Source organism: Nicotiana attenuata, unplaced genomic scaffold (assembly GCF_001879085.1).
Source record: "Nicotiana attenuata strain UT unplaced genomic scaffold, NIATTr2, whole genome shotgun sequence".
NCBI classification, from domain to species: Eukaryota; Viridiplantae; Streptophyta; class Magnoliopsida; order Solanales; family Solanaceae; genus Nicotiana; species Nicotiana attenuata.
The window spans coordinates 219,081-239,198 of NW_017671734.1; the positions used below are offsets into that span (position 1 = coordinate 219,081).

Sequence of the window (20,118 nt, forward strand, 5' to 3'; positions counted from 1 at the left end):
AAAATTCATTTTCTTTTCAGAACTTAAAAAGCACATATAGAGTAATTATTTTGCCTTTCTCTTCTCTAATTACCCCTATAAAGATTGTGGCATCTAAATATTTTGAAAAACTACATAATAATGCACTCCATAAGTTGATCTTGTATTATTTTAGCCCACTTACAAGTTTGCAATGTGTAGCCAAATATCAATAAGCTTAGATTTGATTTTTTTTTTCCAGTTTTTTCATTCTCTATATCTTCAAGCGTGAAATATTTCCATTCTCCTTTTTCCTCAAGTTTCTACATACCTATCACAACTACGAAAATTCACAAACAGACGCGAGAAATCTAAAATCTCATCTTCTTTAATGCTAATCTTGTTAGTTTTTTAATATGTTATTGTGAGAAATTTGGAATGGATATTGTTTGAACTTATTATAATTAGTCTAAGTAGATTGTATACAAAGTTTGAAGTCATTTAGTGGAGATTTGGAATAGTTTTAATCATGAATCGCAAGTGAAAATCGTACAAAAAGTTCGTCAGAAATGGTTATACACTTTTATACAATATTATACATTTTTATACGAAGAGGTATATATATATATACATAGTTGTATAAAAGTGTATAAAGATGTATAAGCAGAGTAGTGAAAATATTCGTGATACACCACGTATATAGGGTGAAGAAGAAGAAGAAGAAGAAGAAGAAGAAGAAGAAGAAGAAGAAGAAGAAGAAGAAGAAATGCGAGAAATCCACCAAATACCTGTAAATAATATATCAGCCTTGTATAAAATAATGTATAAGAGGTGCTTATACACTATTATACATTACTTATACAATATTATACACTATTATATAAATGAATCCTATTAATTGAGCTTCACTGGTTCTTCTTATTCTTTGGGCATCTTCTAAAATTCAACTCAAATATAGCTCAAATTTGCTCCAAATCACTTCAAATTTGAGTTTTGAACTCCCCTTAACGATCCCAATCAATTGGGCCAACACCCAATCCAAACAACTAACAAAATCGAAAAATCCAATTTCTGAAATTGACGCTTCGAATGACCTTTAATGGTGACTCCAAAAATAATAATTCTCTTAAGTGGTATTTTTTCTTCTCATCTTAATAGTGATTATCAACTTTGAATCTGGAAGGAGAATTGAAGAATATATATAATGGTAGAGCAATTTTGGGGTGCAAAGTCGTGAAAGAGGGAGAAAAAGAAGAACGAAGAAAAGAAAAAAATAATTAAATAGGGTGGGCTAATTGGTGAAAAATAATTTTCAGATTATGTACAACTTAGGCCATATTAGGTAAGGGCTTCAAACGTGGGCCATTTTTTGATGGACTGTTGGGCAAGTGACAAGGAGCGATAATTCCCCCAATAACTTTTTGTTGTCTTAGAATTGGTGAAAAACCAAAAGTTTGGGGATTATATTAGCTTATATAAAAGTTAAGGGTACTAATGTGTCTTTTGACTTTAAGAAATGAGGGTGGTAATGACACATTTCACATTTCAGGCGCATAGTAAAGCTCTCAAAACTACAAACATAAACTAACGTGCGCACAGTGCGTAAATAAACCTCCTCGGCGCCAACTATTGAACTTATCGACAACACAATTGTATTCACAGTAGTCAGTAACCTGAATTTATTTCCTCTCTCAATTGGGTTTTTCCAATAGCCATGAATTCATCAATCTTGTTAGTTGAAATCTCAAAATATCAAAAATAGCATCAATTCTTGGCCAATTCTTGAAACCCCAAATAATGTCAATCATACCCCAGAATTCATTTTATTTCAAGAACCCAAAATTTTCAACCTCATTACACCTAAAACCCTTGAAATCCCCTCTATATTTCCCTACAGAAAAACCCAATTTGCTAAAAATTAAATCTTTGCAATGCCATCAATGGAAAATTAAGGCCTTTGAGTCAGTGGGAACTGTAAAGGCTCAATCTTTAGCTGAATTTGAGTTCAAGAACCCAATATTTTCAACCCCTTTAGACTTTAAACCCTTAAAAAACTCTTTATGTTTCCCTACACAAAAACCTCATTTGCTAAAAATTGAATCTTTACAGTGTCATCAATGGAAAGTTAAGGCCTTTGAATCAGAGGGAAGTGTAAAGGAGCAATCTTTAGCTGAATTTGAGTTCAATATTGATGCTTTCCTTTCGATTCTTGAGTTTTTGTGTTTGTTTTCTTCAGCTGTGGTAGCTATTGGTTTTGCTGTGAATTCTTGGTTTTTGGGGTCACAGAAGTGGTTAGGGAATAGAGTATTAGCTGCACAATGTGTTGTGTTAGTTGGTGGAGTGATCGTTGGTTCTGTAATTAGGAGAAGGCAATGGAGTAGGATTTGTATGGTTGAATTTTCCAGGCCAGGGAGTGGTTTTAGAGGGGTTAATTTGGTGGAGAGGATTGAGAAATTAGAAGAAGATTTGAGGAGCTCAGCGACGCTTATTCGGGTTCTATCGAGGCAGCTTGAGAAGCTGGGAATTCGATTTCGAGTTACAAGAAAGACTCTCAAAGATCCGGTTACTGAGGTAACAATGTTATTTTAAGCATATGTGATGAATAATGTAGAGGTCAAATGGATAAGCATTGTGTTTGTGCTAGAAAGTTTTTATTCAAATGATCAGTCGATGATTGGTTCATTGCCTTTGATTCCGATAACTTGATTTTGAACTATGTCCATGTATTCCTAGTTGATATCGATAACTGAAGTTTCAGAAGTTAGACGTTGTCACTAACTTTTGGTCTTCAATGTTGCTGCATTCTTGAGGAATGAATTAAGTGCAGCATGTAAGTTGGAGTTTGGGCAGTGGATGGATAATTGGTTTTAAAAGTGGATGCTTTGGTTGCATTTATAAATGTTGAAGTGACTAATTAGGGATTTATAGAGAAATGAATCAGAAACCATACTAGTAGCTTTGAGATTAGTTGCAAAAAAAGTTTTTTCTGGAAGTAGGGAGTGGGGAACGAGAAAACTATGGTTGCAATATTTGTATCTATTATAAGTCATAAAATATGATGTAGTTGACCTCTTACTCTGAATTTCTTTTGCGCTAATCTTGGATGATATTATAACCTTATCAAGAAGCTGGAAATCCATTATAGCGACCAAAAGTTGATCTCGTCCTATGTCTGTTTGTTCTCTTATGGAACTAACTTGTAACGCATTGGTATATCTGTTTGTTTGTTTACGGAACCTACTTGTAAATCATCAAATTATTGGGTGAAACGAGCATTTATATTAGTATGGCTCACTTATCCAAAGTAGGACCAACAACTACCGGAACACCAAAAGCGGACTTGGGAAACTTAAATATGAGAAAATAACTGACACACTGGGCATATGCTACAGTTGTAAATCCGTGGAGAAGATTCTGCATGTTTAAACCTCAGATGCTTTATCATGATAATGACTTACCTCATGTTTTTTCTTTTGGTAAGAGTTGCCTCATTTAAATTTTTGAATGGAATGGATACAGAGGATTCACATAGCGACCCCATCAAATGTGGGATTGAGGCATAGTTGGTTAATTGATATTTCTATAACTTTGTCCAAGAAGCTTACATGGTGCTCTTCTCTTTAAAAGACGAAAGAGCCCCCACCCCCAATTGAAACCGTAGAGTAGGCATCTCCGTTTGATTTATGCAAGCTGAACCAAGTAGAGACAACTTGTTGAGGGGTATCCCAATCTATACTCAGCTGTCATTCCTATACAATGTCACCTTGCATTTAAGAGAGAAAAGATCCCTCAGAAGGGCAAGATTAATGCTTCCCTTGATGGGTGAAGCTATATGTGCTTTAGCGAAATTCTCCCTTTAGACAATGAGGTGCAAAAGCGCAAAATGATCTATAAAGGAGCGGTCGGCTTTTTGAAATTAAAAGAGGAAAAAGGAGGAAGTGTAGGGCCTTTTTGCTATTTGACTATTAGGGCTCCTCTCCGTGTACATTTCAGCATTCTCTTGTCGTATTTCTTCTTTTCTTCTAGAATATGTCGTGCATTTTCTTCTATTATTATGTTTTTCTACTTTTGGTTTATCTCATTCTTATTTGTCTTTTTTAACTACTACTTTTCTTCTTCTAATATTGCTTTTGAGAATGTACTCTTTCTTCTTCTAGTATAGAACTCTTCCTTTTCTTTTGCTATTTCTGATTCTGATTTTCTCTCTTCTGCTCCCTTGTTTGAGTTGCTAAGGTTGTTAAATATGAAATTGACTACTGCAAATTGCTTCTTCTTTATGCTTGATTAATTGAAAATGAAAAATCCGTAGTTTTAGTAGCAAGTTGATGTTTTAAGTAAAACTTCGTAACTAATAATTGTTTTACTTTCGGTAAATTCTGCATTTCATCTTGAAAAAGTGCGAGTTTTGCTTCTCAATTTTCACTAAAAGCCCCAAGTGCCTTGTCGTTTTTTTTTGGCGCTTTCACTTTTAATGACACTGCTCTTTGTTCTAAAATAACTTCTAAGCCATTTCCTGCAGATCCTTCCTCTGTGTGCTATATTATACTCTAGCCTTTGTGTGATTCTTTTTTCTTTCTATCCAGACTGCAGCATTGGCCCAAAAGAACTCAGAGGCCACTCGAGCATTGGCATTGCAGGGTGAGCGTCTGGAGAAGGAGCTCGGTGAGATACAGAAGGTTCTGCTGGCAATGCAGGTAAAGTGCTGTTTAACTACTTTTCCAAGATTCACATGCTTATTTTAAATTGCCTTAGGGACATTATTTTTCTGGAAAAGTTTCCCTGGTAGATTAACTTCTTTAAGATGATAAAAGAATGCTCACATCAGACAATTCCTCTTTTTTTCGTTAGCATACCATGTGAGGCTTTACTTTTAGGTTCACTCTACATCTCACCTCTTGGGTGATTAGTGGCTGTCAAAGGTTATACCATTTGGACAATGTTGTCTTTCTACTTTTTCTTGCGTGGAACAGTAATTTGGAATTCAATCATCATCTACTCTACAATCTACACTGTTTTGTGCATGGTGAGTCTTAGTATAGTAGAACTCTAGAGAATCTGGTTTGGTAATTCTGGATCTTAAATGAACGGATATATGGTGAAGGCATGTCTTTGACATAATAAACATGAAAGTGAAGAAGAAAGAGTGGAAAATATAAGAAGTTTTATGGTTACTCCATAGATCTTCTAGACGCAATCTATGCTGCTGTAGATTGCCATTGCAGGTAGAATCTCATTCCGCTAAGAAAGAAAGCAGAAAAGGTTATTTCTTCATAGTTTAGCTTAAAACTTTTAACAATTGCGAGCAAAAGGAAATGAACAAGATCTGGAATAATGTATATTTCTAGTCTGGTATCTGCAGTTTGGTATGATCCGAGGGTCTATCGGAAATAGCATCTCTACCTTCACAAGGTAGGGGTAAGGTCTGCGTACACCCTCCCTAGACCCCACTCGGGAGAATTACTGGGTTTGTTATTATTGTTGTTGTTATCTGCAGTTTGGTAGGAAAATATTGGTGCAGTTTGGTAGGAAAATATTGGAACAGAGGATTTTCCAACCATTGTTTGACTTGCGTTCCCTTTCTCTTATCATGTTTTCTTTTCCGTCTTTCTTTCCTTTTTGTGTTCTTTTTCTGGGCTCTTTGGAAGTTCAATAATAACAGTGGTAATTTGATCCTTCTCTTTTCAAGCTTGGAAAAAGTTGTTTTACTGGAAAACGAAAGAGGATGAATAGGAGCACTATTGAAGAAATTTTCATTTTTGCACTCCATCTTTAGTTGATTATGATTAAAAAAAGGGGGGCAGCACGGTGCACTAAGCTCCTGCTATGTGCGGGGCCTGGGGAAGGGCCGGACCGTAAGGGTCTTTAGTTGATTACGATATTATGAATTAAAAATTATTAATAGGGAATACCAAAAGGTGCGAGGAAACATGTTCTAGCGTAACCAATATAATACATCTGTTAATTGCACTTGTAACATCGGAAATGAAAAAAGATTTCATATGGGTATAGCTTTATTTTCCTTTCACTTTCTTGTTCGTTTCATGTTGCTTTTGTTGTTGTAGTAGTAGTGAGGGAAGATGGACAAAAGAGAGTTGAGTCCCTAATTCGAATATGATACCATATACGATGGAGAGGGTCCAAGCCTTGAGCATGGAGTGTCAACAACCATAATATATTCAACTGTTTGGTAGCTTTTTGTTTGGGTGCCTAATCTTACATATGCGTACTTTTGCCAAACTCGTTTTGGCATTTTGACAGTAATATAACTTCATCAGGGCAAAGCTAAAGTAAAGACATCTTAAGCAGCTATGATTTGTTTCAAAAGTTGTGTTAGTTGTCTTCATCTGATTACTCATCTACAGGAGCAGCAACACAAACAACTCGAATTAATTCTTGCAATTGGGAAAGCTGGAAAGTTATTCGAGAACAAGCGAGGACCTAATCAAGAACCAGCTCAGAACACAAATGATGTATCTAATACAGCCATTGATGGAGTTCCACAGTTGGAAGTGAATCGACTACAATCTTTGAAGGGACAGAGAGAAACCACCAACGACAGATGCTAGTTTCTGTATAAACGACGAAAGGGCATTGCATTGCTGGTGTTAATGGTTGAAGATTGATGGATATGCGAGGAATCATACCCTTTCACGTATTGATTTCCTCCTAATTTTTGAGATCAGTGTCTCGTGGGGAAGAGGAAAGACGAGAAACGGGAAATATTCTTGTTCGCGTTAATTTGACAACGTAACATTGTGTATTAAGAAACACCATTCCATCTCATGCCATTTCTGATATGTTTTGAGGATCATTAGAGGTCAAATTTTGTTGGCAAGTACTTCACTATTTTCTTATTTTATAAACACATTGTGAGAAATGGAAATGTCTGTTTATATTTTCTGGAATTGCAATATGAGATTGGAGAAGTCCACAAATTGTTGCTTCAAGGGAAAAAAAAACAAAAGATTCCCTGATTTACAGCTGCTAATTAAAAATTAGCCACAATTTCAAGAGTAATCGAAATTTAGTAATTTTTTCATATAAAAATAAAATTTGGACAGAAGCACTCTTAAAAATCCGAAAAAATTCAGCATAATATACCGGAGTTCGAATTTTTTACATATGAGATTCTAGCATAATGTGCTGAGTTCCAACATAATATGATGTGAGTTATACGCAAGAGCTTTATAATCTAACATATTATGTTGGAATTTTTTGTGTTTCAGTTAGAATATTTTTGTCCAGATTTTATCCGGAGGCAGAGCCAAAGTGGGAGATGCGCATTATGCAGAACCGCTAGCTTTTGTTCAAACTTTGTATTTTTCTTTAAAAATTTGTTGAATATATACAAATTATTAATTTATAACCCAGTAACTTAAGAAGATTAAAATTTTGAACCCACAAGCTTCAAATCCTGGCTCCGCTTCTAATTTTATCTTCCTAGACTTGTAGGAACTTGTAATGTGATACCTTATACATTGCCTGTGTCTTTCTCCCCTTTGATTTCAGTAGCTTTAAGCCTTTAACGAAATAGGCTTACAATTTTCCTACTAAAGGCAAATGTAAAGTATATTTTTCAGAAAACTTGGTAAGCATTTTGCTAATTTACAATTAATAATTCCCATTCAGAAAGCCATTGTCCCTTCAATAATTATTCCTACTCTTGAGATCAATAAAAGTGATTGTCCGACTCACTTTAATTTAGCGATAAAAGCGCGACGTGTAACACATCACGAACTGAAACTCTATCGTGAATCATAAAATTTGATATTTAAGTGAAAAGAAGTCAATTAAGTGAATTAGGAAAGAATTGAGCATATTATAATGTGAACTCTAGAAAATTTCTCGATTACAAAAAGAAATAATCAATAAAAATAATGAGTTAGAAGATTGTCAATTAAAACTTAGTAGGCGTTTGGACATAGAAATTGTAATTTTTGAAAAAGTTAAAGTCGAAAAATGGTATTTGGAATATGAAATTATATTTGGACATGCATTTCACTTAAAAAACGTTGCAATTTTGTGAGTGAGGAAAAAAAATCCGAAAAAATAGTTTTTGAAAAACTAATATTCGAACTTTCTTCAAAAATTTACAAATTTTCATAGACACACATTTTTGAAAAAAATCTTTGAAAAAAAAATCATGGACAAACGGGTCCTTAAATTCCCTGTGTAAAAATGGCCATTGACCATTGTGAGGGACTTAGAAATGTCAATACGACGACGTCGTATCACAGTGGTATACTCACTTGATCAATACACTGAAACTAGAAGGCTAAAGAAGAAAACAAGAACAGAAACTTAAGCAACCCCACGAGAATGGAAGGACTAAGGAAGCTAGAAAATGTACAGAAAATTATACAAATGATGCAATCTCATGGAATTATTAGCGACACCCAAAATGCAAATTCTCTTCGTTTTCTTGCTGACCTAACACTTCTTTTGGTAACTCCCTTCATTCTTAACTTACTCTTTTAGTGTTCAATTTTTCATATTCTATATATTTTGAGACAAACAACAACGTTGGGTTTTCATGCATAATAGTAAAAATTAGTAACTGTAAAATATTTGAAGCTGTAAAGTGAATAGTGATAAAAAAAAAAGGATCTTTGGTGTGGGGTTTGGTTGTTATGTTGAAAATTTGAACTCAATTATGTTCCTTTTCATACCCCTTTTGGTTTTAAGTGAACCTTTTATGGTTAATTATGTGGCTTAGTGCCTATGTTATGGGTTCATTATAGCTGGACGCGAGATAACTGCATATTTTGCTACATTCTTCCACCAAATGTGGAATTTGATATCTTTTTATTTTTATTTTAAATAACCATGGAATCCTGGCTAGCTTGGGCTCACCTAGGCTAATTCCACGTGCTACGTCCTCTCACCAGGACCACGTGCTACGTCCTCTTACCAGCTGTAAGGTCCTGTAAAAGTTTGTCAAGGATTTAAGGTTCTATAGTGCCAAAGTCAAGAAGTGCTCGGAAGCGAGCCCCGGTACAGATTTGTGGACTGTGCAATGCATAGTGAAGTAGGTAGGAGAATTAGCAGAAAAGGGCAATTCTGCTGTCATTATGCGGACCGCCGATCAGTTCCACTGACGAAGAACCATTGCGGATCCATGTTGCTACTTTTGGATTTATGTTCTATTATGGGTATAGTCGGTGCCTTGTCAGTGGCACCTATTTATTGTATTTCATGACGTCTTAGAGGCTCTGTAGACAGTGTGGGTGATGTTATGTATGGAAATATGTTATTTCTTTCATGTTCTATTATGAAACTTATGCATGGCTTGTGACCAATTTTACTCTATAAACTTTGAAATGTTCTAATTAATGGAAGGCAACTATTTTTAAAAAATAGTTCATTTTGATCCTCTGAATCATGCATGGGAACTCAAGGGAAGGATATGGAATGAAGGCTTGCTTGACCACCGCAAGGGTGTTTAAGCGCCGGTCCCGCTCCCCAAGGTCGGGGCGTGAAACCAACACTGGTGCGGGATAACTTTGTCCACCAAGGCTTGAACAAATGAGAAGAAATCACCTGGTATTTTTGCCTCCGCTTGGATTTGAACCTAAGACATCATGGTTCTCAACCCACTTCATTGACCACTAGGCCACACCCTTGGGTACAAAATGTGGAACTTGTCATCTATCATTGATTATTATTGATGTTGTAACTATGTACAAGAAGAGTGGATGCTTTTCATCCGCTGTTTGTAGATTACCGAATATTTATGGAGCAAGGATAATGGACTCATACTTCTAACCAAGTTAACATGTAGAGAATAGAGCCAATTTACCTTGTGTGTTAGTAACACGAAGACTAGGAAGGTGTTACGTCCACCCTGTAAGCCTAATGAAGGCTTAAACAATGAATCACCTTCATCTCAATGCCTTCAGATACATTTCAGTGCTGATCATTGGCAGTACATTCTGTTGCTTGTTTTTTCTTTTTTCTTTTATCCCTTGTGCTCCTCTTACGTTGGCAGAGTGGCATTGGTTGGTGAATTTCTCTTTGTTACCTATATAGATATTGCTACATTAGCATATTTTCTAGTCACTTTCTAATCTCAAACGTATTCCAATGAAGGTCTCACCATGCCGTGAGCTTGACATTGATGCCAAGTGCCAATTGATTATTGACCATGTGCCGAAGGTTTGCATTAGCTTTTAGATACTCTTTCAATTTTGTGAGAAGATGCAATGATCATAAATATTGTTTCTTTGGCAGTTTTCACATGCGTTCTTTGAGGAAACAATGCAGTGCACAAGTGAGCAAGGTTTGTTCTTCAGAAAAGATGACATGAATTGGGCAGAATGCAACTTTTTGGAGCTTCTTTAATTATTTTTTTCCTCTGAGATTTTAGTCCATTTATTTATGGTAATTGATTGTTCCTTAGTATTTAGATAAACACTTGGTACTAACTAGATTCTAAAGATCGCTGATCCAAAAAAAGCTAAGAGATAAAGAGTCCAAAATGTCCAATTTATATTTCCTGCTTACTTGCTTGATGATGTTTTCTAATGGAAATGCATTGTGTTATTCATGCACTTTCTTGTTGTCCAACAGGAAGCATGATGATGTTTTCTAATGGAAATGCATTGTGTTTTTCATGCACTTTTCTTGTTGTCCAACAGGAAGCATAACCAGTTCAAATATGAGATAAGTTGGTTATTTTTTCTGTTAGTAATTGCTAGGTGCTACTAGTATTCGTCGATCTTGACTTTACTTACATCTGTACCTATTGCTCGGTTACTCCTCTTATTTCTCAAAACTAGGACTTTCTTCTACAGAAGCATGAGGTTTCTACCTTGATTGTTCGGATAAAACCTACATCAGTGACTCACTAATGCAATGAGCACAAATGTGAAAAGTAGTAGGGTTGTGGGGCAGACACAAAATCTTTATTCTACAATCTGAATATACCGAAATACCACAAGTTTGCCTTATCAGCTGAAGACAATTGTTTAGTAATAAGATTATATGAGATGTGCTAGTTCCCTGATATCCACGTGAGAAGTTTTACCTATTTTTCTATAATTAGCTTGTTTTCACCTTAAACTTGCTTGCAGGTGTTGAACAAATGGTAAATACTGGTTCACTTGATTGTGATGATAAGGCTATACCTGCTCCATTTCAAAAGGGCTTCAAGGATACGGCAATGATTGGGCTTGACGCTATGCGACGAGCTAATTCTACATTAGAAGATTTTGTGAGTACTGAATTCCCTTGTGGATCTTAAGGATCGCTATTTGTCGTCTCATTTTTGGTCCGTGGACCTTTCTCTGCACATCATTGGCAAATAACCCAATATGCTGAAGATAAAATTAGCGGTTGATCATAGGGCTCTGATGTCTTGTTTGTGTATTTGGGAAATTTACTCTCTGTCTGATCTTATATACTTCTTCAACCTATAGAAGGAGAAGAACTTCCTTTCTACTTTTACGGTATTGCTAATTATCAAGAACATTTTTAAATTCTTATAAAATAAAATAAAAGAACCGAGAATGGTGTAATGCTCTTAACCTTTGTACTGCCCAATTTTCACTCTTGAGTCGAGAGTTATCTGAAGTTAAACTTTTGTGTTTCTGTTATCTCAAACAGCTATTGTTAATGACTTAATTCATTCCATTGTCTTTACTCTTAAATCATATCGGAACATATTGCATATACGTTGACATGCAAGTCATGGATATTTCTCTCTAACACCAAGCATCAAGTTTGATGTTAGCCGACCTAATTTTCTGTTTTCTATTGGACATTGGTTCTAGGGACTTGTAGAAATAATAAGCTGATGCTGGTTTGGTGTGCCAGTGCAGGTCTTATTTTATGTTTCACAAAATGGATCCTCACCAGCCGCAGTCTATATTCAAATACCTACCAATACTTTCATTCACTGAAAGTTACATTTATCAGGTAAAGATACTTATAAACTGCTGATCATTTTGGTTTCAAGCATTCCTGTGAAAACTAGCATGTGACATATCACCGTACTTGTCGATCTACAACTGTTACTTTTTCCCTTTGCTGTTCGCTCCCTTTTTTGTCCTTTGTTTGCTTGGTTTGTATTGAAGAACTCTACTAGGGTAATGATTTATTTATTTTCCCCTTGGGTGGCTAAGAAGGTAAACAACCCAACCTCATCTTTATTCGAATATTTTCTTCGTGCAGTTGGATAATTTGAATGAGAAACTGCTGCAGCCATCAGTGGGGAAGGATCGATCATCGTATCGTGGATACAGTGTGGTAATACTACAGACATTAGAAGGATTCTCGTTAGTAATATTTAAGGAGCATTTTGGTCATTACTTGCTTATAACTGAAAATAAATTACCAATTGCTTGTTTATGTGTGTTATATTAAGTGCAGGAAACAAAAGAAAGCTGGGATCTTACATCTGTGAGAATGATGACCAATGATCCGTTTAGACCACTTTGTAATGTACTTGAGCATCATGGGCTTTTGACAGACAGGTCTAACTTCTTACTTATTATATTTGTTTTCCTTTTCTACTCTGTTTGTGAGAGGGAATGGTAGAGAAGAGCTTTTCTATGGTGCTGAAAATCGTTTTTGGCTCCAAACCATGCCTGAATTATATTTTCTCCGTTTAATTAGAACTTCTTTGTGTACTTCACTTTCTTTGAGGGCAGATTCTTTGTCCACAAGACATCTTTTTCTCTCTTTTCCTTTTTCGTTTTGTCCTTGTTTCCGGTAGATTTTCGCTGAAGTTTGACTTTTGCTTTTCTGGTAAAGGTAGTCTCCTCAAACTACTCTATAGATACTTTACTAGTCAACTTTCCATGGTGCGGGTGATTCTTAAGCTGTGACCTTCAAGTGTTTATTCACTTTGTCTAGGATAAGAGAAGAAATGAAGAGTGGCGTAGAATATTGGTCTTTGGAAAGAAAGCTATGTCATCCACTTGGGCGTAAACAAGAGGTATTGATTCATTATGCTGAACAGGTCGAGCAAATTCTCACAAGTTGTCTTAACTACCATCGCTTCCTGATTAACATGTATTACGGGACAGTCTTCTTGAACTTAATTGCACCAATGTCCTGACCTGTTGTAGTCACTATGTTGTGGTCTATTCATTACTTGATTTATGGCGTCAAAGGAGTCCTTAAAAGGAAGCACATTCAATATACAAACGCACGTGCTGGATCGGTGCTGTATAAAATATTTGACCCATTCTAGCATAATGTCGGCAGAGTTCGCTCTACGATTCTATATGACCCAAGGCTGGCAATTTTATGGGATAGGTCTTGTTTAGATAAATGGATTAGGAAATGAAGTCACTATCTTTTCACGTGTGTGGGGAAGTTTTGAAAATCAATGAAACTGAACTTTATTAGTGCCTGAAATATATGTATATTTCATTTCTATGTCAGAAGATTAGCCATGACTTAAAAATGCTTTCCTTTAACTGCGACTCCTTTCCTCTTTGAGCTCCTATTATATTTTGATCGATCATTCTATGAACAGATTTCAGTTGAAGATGTCATGAGAGCAATTCATCTGAAGTCCTTCGATTATCGAGTGCTGAATCTTCTGTTGTATCAACTGAGAGGTGAAAAGGTATAATTAGGAAGCATTGCTCATTGATCTTCTTTAACGTTTTCTTTTGACTAGAAAGCTATTTTTTGGTGCCTTTTTCTTTGGAATGTAACTTCAGTACAATTTTCCTTTCTTCTGTTCAGAATTTCTTCATAAAAGAATTAAGTATACAAGAAGTTTGAAGTGCTAAAAATGTTTATAACTTACCATTTGCATATCATACCATTGGTGCTTGACAGTATGCTGTAATCATTTTATAATGTGATTTTGCATTCATTTGTTTCTTTGAAACTGTTCTGCAGGTCAATGATATGCATATGGAATTTTTGTCAATATCAGAGTTCCTTGTGGAGGTATCTGATGACTTGTAAGTATTTGGTGAATTATGTTAATTACCTTCATTCCGGCAGAAGAAAAGTTTACGTGCTTCCCAACTAATACGGGATTTCTGATTTTTTTTGATGCATTTGATACGATTAATCTGGATGATATTACTTATGAATGGGCCAGGTTTGACTATGAGGTGAATCATTTAATTTCAGTGATTTGTTTACCCTGTTAAGGCTTTCATGCGGAAAGATTAATTATTCTTTTTTTTTTGGGTAGGATGATGTGTTAGAGAATAATTTCAATATTCTGCGCATGTTCAACAGAATTTATGGGGCTTCTGCAGCACCAGCCATGCTGGTATGATTACAGATTTATCGTCTATGCTTCAATTAAATCTCTAAAACGAAGCTTGTGAAGCGTTTGGAAGAGTCCAAAGTGTTTTGACCAATAAAGCTTGAAGTGTCAACTAAACTCTAAAACTTTCCCCGGGGATGATAAATGTTTTAAAAGTTATCATGCTACCTGTGATCAACAATATATATATATATATATATATATCAAGTACTTCCGATATTATACTTTCTTGCAAAAGAGCGTCTTAAATATAAAAAAAATGATTGAACCTCAGTAAGTGTTAGCCTTTCCAACTCAGGTTGAATCCATTTCTAGTTATCAACTAGGCGCGGTGAAATAAGTTTTCGACAAAATATATTATGAGAAGCACTTGAAAGAAAAATTACTTGGGATTTGTTTTCTTGATTTGGAAGGTAACTGAAGTGAATTCCAGGCAAAAGTTATAACTGAAGCTGAAGAGAAGTATGATAATCTATTGAAAGCTCTTGATCCGGAGCTCTCTCTGAACTATCAGAAGAGATGCGAAGAAGCTACTAAAGAAGGTAATATTCTGGCTCATTTATTATTCTTAACGCGTCCAACTATTTGGCCATTCAGCTTGTTTCTTTATTGTCAGGTTTTTGAATCTATTCTTTAAGTGTTATTTAACCATCTTCCTTTTGATTGTTAGGTGGGAAGACGTCAGGTCCGTCTCTTGGAACATGGACTATACCTCCTGTTATCGATGATGAGGATCTGTATCGATCCAATGTTTTGAATTCAAAGCCATCTACTATACCAGAGTGGACTACCTAAGTGAAAATACTGGATCCAGAATTTAGACATGTGATCAATTCTCTTTAAGAGCTTTGACGACACAACTTATTTCTCTTCACAACTAGTTTGCTGTTGAGATGATTCAAGGCCAAGCAACCAGGAACTAGCTAAATGTTAACTGAAACAATAGAAGGCTACAAATATCAGAAGTTATTCCTTTGGAGGTCACCATCTAATCCTTCACATCCTCATGTACCATCATAAAAGGTACTAACTGATATTCAAGATTGCTACTTTATATTTTAAAACTATTTATTTAAAAAAGCGAAAAACGATCGCTACTTCTTGTTCTAAAATTAGAGCTTGTAATTTAAAGATTTTTGCTTAAAGGGTTTTTGTTCCTTACACCCTCTTGTGACTGGTGTTACAATTTGTATTGGTGTATTATTTATTTATTTCATGACCCTCGATAGGAAAGGGTGGAGGTCGAGAATTAGGGTGGAAGGTTGACAGGTAGTCGTTCGTGTCTCTTAGTCTTACCAGTAGTACTAGTACTATTTTTGTATTTTCTGATTCTGGTTCTTTATTATTACTTGTTGTGCCATTTGCTCCTATTACATTGTTGTTACTACTGTTTGTTACTTTATTTTCATCGTTCTTTGAGATGAGGGTCTATCGGAAACAACCTCTCTACCTTCACATGGTAGGGGTAAGGTCTGCGAACACATTACCCTCTCCGGACCCCACATGTGGGATTGCACTGGGTTTGTTGTTGTTGTTGTTGTATTATAAATTTATTTATTTATTTGGATTTGGGAACAAGAATAATAGCATCCTCTGGTCTGGTGCTTGTATGAAAGAGAGGACATTACACATGTGAGTGAAGGTGTAAAATTATGTTTGTATGCTAAATATTCTTCATGATCGACAAGTATCCAGAAAGCATCTTCAGACTTCAGCTTCTGCTATACTGCAATAGCCAAGAAGAAAAACCAAATATACTGAAACAAATCTTTTTTTGGTGGGGGCTTTAATCTTATGTCTTTTTCTAGGATGAGTCAACAAAAAGGAATCTTTTTTCACCTTTTTCTAAGATGGATGGCCAGCCATTCTGTAAAATTCCTTATCTTTTGTTTGACTTCTATGGACATTGAATCTGGATGACAATTATTATTACTATAATTTTGACTATGGTTTCACCATTTACATTGTTTATTCACTTCTTGACAGCTGGTTAATTTCAATTTGAAAATATTGTTCTTTGCTTTGGAAGGTTTTGGTTTGATTTATTTAAAAACTTTTTGGTTTCAGCAAAACAAGTTCAAGTTTCCAGATTGGACTCAAAAGCTATTCCTTAAGGGGCAAAGCTAGCTGTTAAGCTAACATGCTAATGAATCATTAGTCTAATGGTAACAAGCTTAGACCTTAAAAATAAGAGATATTTGGATCAAAACTTGCTTACAAATGATTTTATCAAATACCATGTAGTAGGGAGAAATTAGTATCATCCTTGGTTGGGTGAAAAAATAAACAACATAGTCAGCATATTCCTTCAAGTGGGGTCTGAGGAGTTTAGTATGTAAGCGGTCCTTACTCTACCTTACAGATAGAGATAGGGAGACTGTTTTCGAAAGACCCTCGGCTCAATACAATAAAATTACAACAGTTATGATAGAGAACTACGACAAACGAAATAGTAACAACAATCAGAAAAATAAAACGAAGCAAAGAGAATCTCGGGTTAAAAAATATCGATCTAAAGCACAAGGATAACACTAGTACAAAAAATGATGAGGGTTGCATGACGTGGCTTAATGGTCAATTAAGTGGGCGTTTGGACATAAGAATTGTAAAATTTCCAAAAAAGTGAAATTTCTTTTCAAGTGAAAATGGTATTTGAAAATTAGAATTGTGTTTGGACATGAATATAATTTTGGGCTGTTTTTGAATTTTTGTGAGTGATCTGAGTGAATTTTGAAAAATAATTTTTTGGAGTTTAAAATTTTCGAAAAATTCCGAAATTCATCTTCAAGTGAAAAAAGAAGATTTCATGGCCAAACATTGATTTCGGAAAAAAGTACAAATTTTCAGAAAAGGTGAAATATTTTTTATGGCCAAACGGGCCCCTAAGTAGGTGAAAATCATAGGAAATCAAGCTTCAAATCTTAGCAGAAGCAAAGAAACTAATAGGGATACCCGATACTTGTATTGGTGGAAATAGCTGATATTTGATGGTAGATAGTCCAGTAATATGTAAGCTAACCTGGACACCACGCGATTATAAGAAAGAAAAAGGAAAAAAGGCTAAGAGAAGAGAGATAAGGGTCATTTCATTTAAGAAGCTAAAGAGGAGGAAACTAGAAGAAAAATACATATTCAAGTAATTTTTTTCATAATGACTTCAAAATTAGGGAAAGCTAAGAAAGTATGCCTCTTTTATATCCCTTGCACTTGCACCAAACTCCAAATAAAGTAAATGATGAATACTTTACGTGAAGGAATTAAAAAAATTAATTTCTCTTGTGGAACTAGACATGGTAAAAGGGGTTCTCTCAAATTAAAATATTTGAAATTAGGACATTGTCCATTTTATATTAGTCATTGTCTTAGTATGACATAAAGTGCAGTTTACTAGCTTTTAGGTCCTGAAAATTAGGCTTTTACTGAATTTTGAAATCAACTCCAAATTTGTCAAACAACATAGTAGCACTTTTGGCAAATTCTCTAATCCTAATTTTGTATGTACTACATTAGTCTATTTGTTCAATTTTGGCCTTAATCTTTATTTAGTGCTACACTAGACTCTAGTGGTGTTTGACTTTAACATCGATTTACTTAGGGTCCGTTTGGCCATTAAAAATTTCATTTTTTTCCCGATTGTTTTCTCCACTTTTATTCGGAATTAGTGTTTGGTCCTGACAATTCCGAATTCAATTTGAAGTTGAATTTCGTAATTTTTCAGAATTTGAAAAACTCCAAAAAAACTATTTTTTATAATTCACGCCAAATCACTTACAAAATTCAAAACCAATTTCAATTTATATTCATGTCAAAAAACAACTCCAATTTTTAAATACCATTTTCAATTTGAAAAGAAATTTTACTTTTTTTTTATAAAAATTTCACAATTCTTATGTCCAAACGCTCTCTTCATCTATTGTTAGAATAGGGTGTGGCCTAGTGGAATTATAATGGGTATGCTGTTGGTGTATACTGGGTATGTTGATGTGGCCTAGTGGTTTAGGAAGTTAGATGCGAATCTTTCGTTACCCGATATCTGTGTTGGTGAAGATAGCAAATATTCTGTGAAATTTGTTAAAGTGCACACAAACTTATCCGGACACTACCATTAAAAAAAATAAGTATTTCAAGAATACGAATGACCCAAAAGCAAAAGAAAAAATAAGCGGCATGAAATAAGAGAACAAAGTGAGTACAAGAATCAATTGGCACACTATGATAGTCTACTTAGTATTTAGACCTGTCCACCGATTTATTTTTTTATTTATATATTCGATTCCCAAATTGGAAACTCCTTTTTCCCTCCATAAAATTTTCATTTTGTTTTTTTATTTTGTGTACGATATTCAATTATATCAACTATGCACAAAAATCAATTCAGCAGTGTTTACTTTTTGACACTTAGCTATGACAGAAAGTTGAAAAAAAGAAGCTATAAGATAAAGTTCTTTTCAATCAATCATTCATATTATAAGGTGATAATCAAAAATCATTTAATCAATCAATAATTAACCATTTCTTAATCCTAAAATATTCAAGATAAGTTAATGATCTTTGGGTTAAGGTTTTTAACATTGAACCCATTGTATTTTTAAAATTATGGGTTCGTATCTACTATGTGTTATAATTTTAATGAATTTTTAAACATAAATTTATATTCTGTAACGAAAGTACTAGGTTCAGTTGAATCCGGTATCAAAGGACTAGATCCGCCCCCGGGCGTCTTGATGTTTCATAAATCTTATTTGGCATTTGCTCATTTTTTTCCTCTTCTAAATACTATTGACTCACGTTCTTGTATTTCTTTAATATTCTATCATAGTTAAATTATTTTTATGTTGACGGTCTACCTACAACTAGGGTGTTCAAATCGAGCCGGAAAACCGACACATGAATATACCCCTAACTACAACAACTTTCCTTTTACCTATGTTTGGAATTGTCCATTATATACTCATATACACATAGTTAAAGTGACATATGTCAACATAATAATAATAATAATATGTTGAAAGAATTGATGCAAAGACTCATGATTGAGTCCCTAAGTGAAGAAATCCAAGCCAACATTTCAACAAGATCTAAGATGTTCTGTGGCCCACTAAGAAAACATATAGGAAAAATAAATTTTAAAAATAAAGTAGACATGCTTTTTGAACACAAAGTCAAATGTATTATTCTCATGTTTGTCCATAGGTGTCTCTTTGAGGTCCCATGAATAAACTTAGACATAATATTTTGTTGGATTCTGGCTTTCAGTTCACTCTTCCACTTTGTCAATCTTTGCTTTTTCTCTCCGTTTCCCGTTAAGGGTCGTTTGGCTGGGAAACAAGTTATTCTAGAACTGTTATCCCATCCTTCTATAGGGATAAAAATAACATTACAATCCCGTGATTAGTTATGTTGTGATTTTATCCCAACCAAGCATGAGATAAACTGGTAAAGTTGCTGGCATGTTACCAGGGGGTTACGGGTTCGAGCAGGTGGAAACAGCTTTTTGTAAAAAATGCAGGGTAAGACTGCGTACAATAGACCCTTATGGTCCGACCCTTAATGGAACCCCGCGCACAGCAGGAGCTTAGTGCACCGAGCTGTCCTTTTTTTAAATATGGGATAAACACATCTCAAATTTAATCTTAAGATTAATTATCCCTTTTCCCTCGTACCAAACTGGCCATAAGTTGGTGGAGTTGGAGGAAAATCTATCTTCATTTGCTATCTTTATTTCACTACCAAAGTTAGTTTTTAACTTTCTCTTTGTTTTCCTTTTGGTGTTGGAGTTGGTATACAAACCTCTTTTCCCTTTGTCTCTTTTTACCAATTCAAAATAGCCTTCTTTTATGTGCTTTATTTCTTCCTCCTTAAGTATAGAAGTTATTGAGATTTTTGGTCCCCAAAGCAAGATAACTTTGTCCTAAGCTTAG

The 20,118-nt window shown here is 34.8% G+C and overlaps 2 protein-coding genes across 3 annotated transcripts; both read left to right on the forward strand.

The window, feature by feature from the left end:
* Positions 1–1,559: 1,559 nt before the first annotated feature.
* LOC109209917 lies at positions 1,560–6,884 on the forward strand. Its single transcript, XM_019373279.1, has 3 exons — positions 1,560–2,529; positions 4,542–4,652; positions 6,321–6,884. Exons 1-3 carry the CDS (start codon positions 1,756–1,758, stop codon positions 6,522–6,524), a joined length of 1,089 nt encoding a protein of 362 aa, XP_019228824.1. The 5' UTR covers positions 1,560–1,755; the 3' UTR covers positions 6,525–6,884.
* Positions 6,885–8,151: 1,267 nt separating this feature from the next.
* LOC109209918 lies at positions 8,152–15,365 on the forward strand. 2 transcript variants are annotated; one of them, XM_019373281.1, is made up of 14 exons: positions 8,152–8,403; positions 10,048–10,113; positions 10,189–10,237; positions 11,031–11,170; positions 11,773–11,874; positions 12,130–12,204; positions 12,328–12,431; positions 12,814–12,895; positions 13,442–13,534; positions 13,816–13,880; positions 14,024–14,036; positions 14,120–14,200; positions 14,631–14,739; positions 14,868–15,365. In XM_019373281.1, the coding sequence occupies exons 1-14, from the start codon at positions 8,278–8,280 to the stop codon at positions 14,990–14,992; spliced, it is 1,230 nt and encodes a 409-aa protein (XP_019228826.1). In that variant the 5' UTR covers positions 8,152–8,277; the 3' UTR covers positions 14,993–15,365. The 2 variants fall into 2 exon arrangements, with proteins under 2 accessions (XP_019228826.1, XP_019228827.1); XM_019373282.1 differs by lacking the exon at positions 14,868–15,365 and having other exon boundaries at positions 14,611–14,733.
* Positions 15,366–20,118: the final 4,753 nt, after the last annotated feature.

Bases quoted from the DNA above. Each gene is read 5' to 3' on its own strand.
- LOC109209917 (XM_019373279.1), top strand. From the start codon at position 1,756: ATGTCAATCATACCCCAGAATTCATTTTATTTCAAGAACCCAAAATTT. The intron at 2,530-4,541 runs GTAACAATGTTA...CTTTCTATCCAG, and splicing joins TCAAAGATCCGGTTACTGAG to ACTGCAGCATTGGCCCAAAA. The intron at 4,653-6,320 runs GTAAAGTGCTGT...ACTCATCTACAG, and splicing joins AGGTTCTGCTGGCAATGCAG to GAGCAGCAACACAAACAACT.
- LOC109209918 (XM_019373281.1), top strand. From the start codon at position 8,278: ATGGAAGGACTAAGGAAGCTAGAAAATGTACAGAAAATTATACAAATG. The intron at 8,404-10,047 runs GTAACTCCCTTC...ATTCCAATGAAG, and splicing joins CTGACCTAACACTTCTTTTG to GTCTCACCATGCCGTGAGCT. The intron at 10,238-11,030 runs GTTTGTTCTTCA...ACTTGCTTGCAG, and splicing joins GCAGTGCACAAGTGAGCAAG to GTGTTGAACAAATGGTAAAT.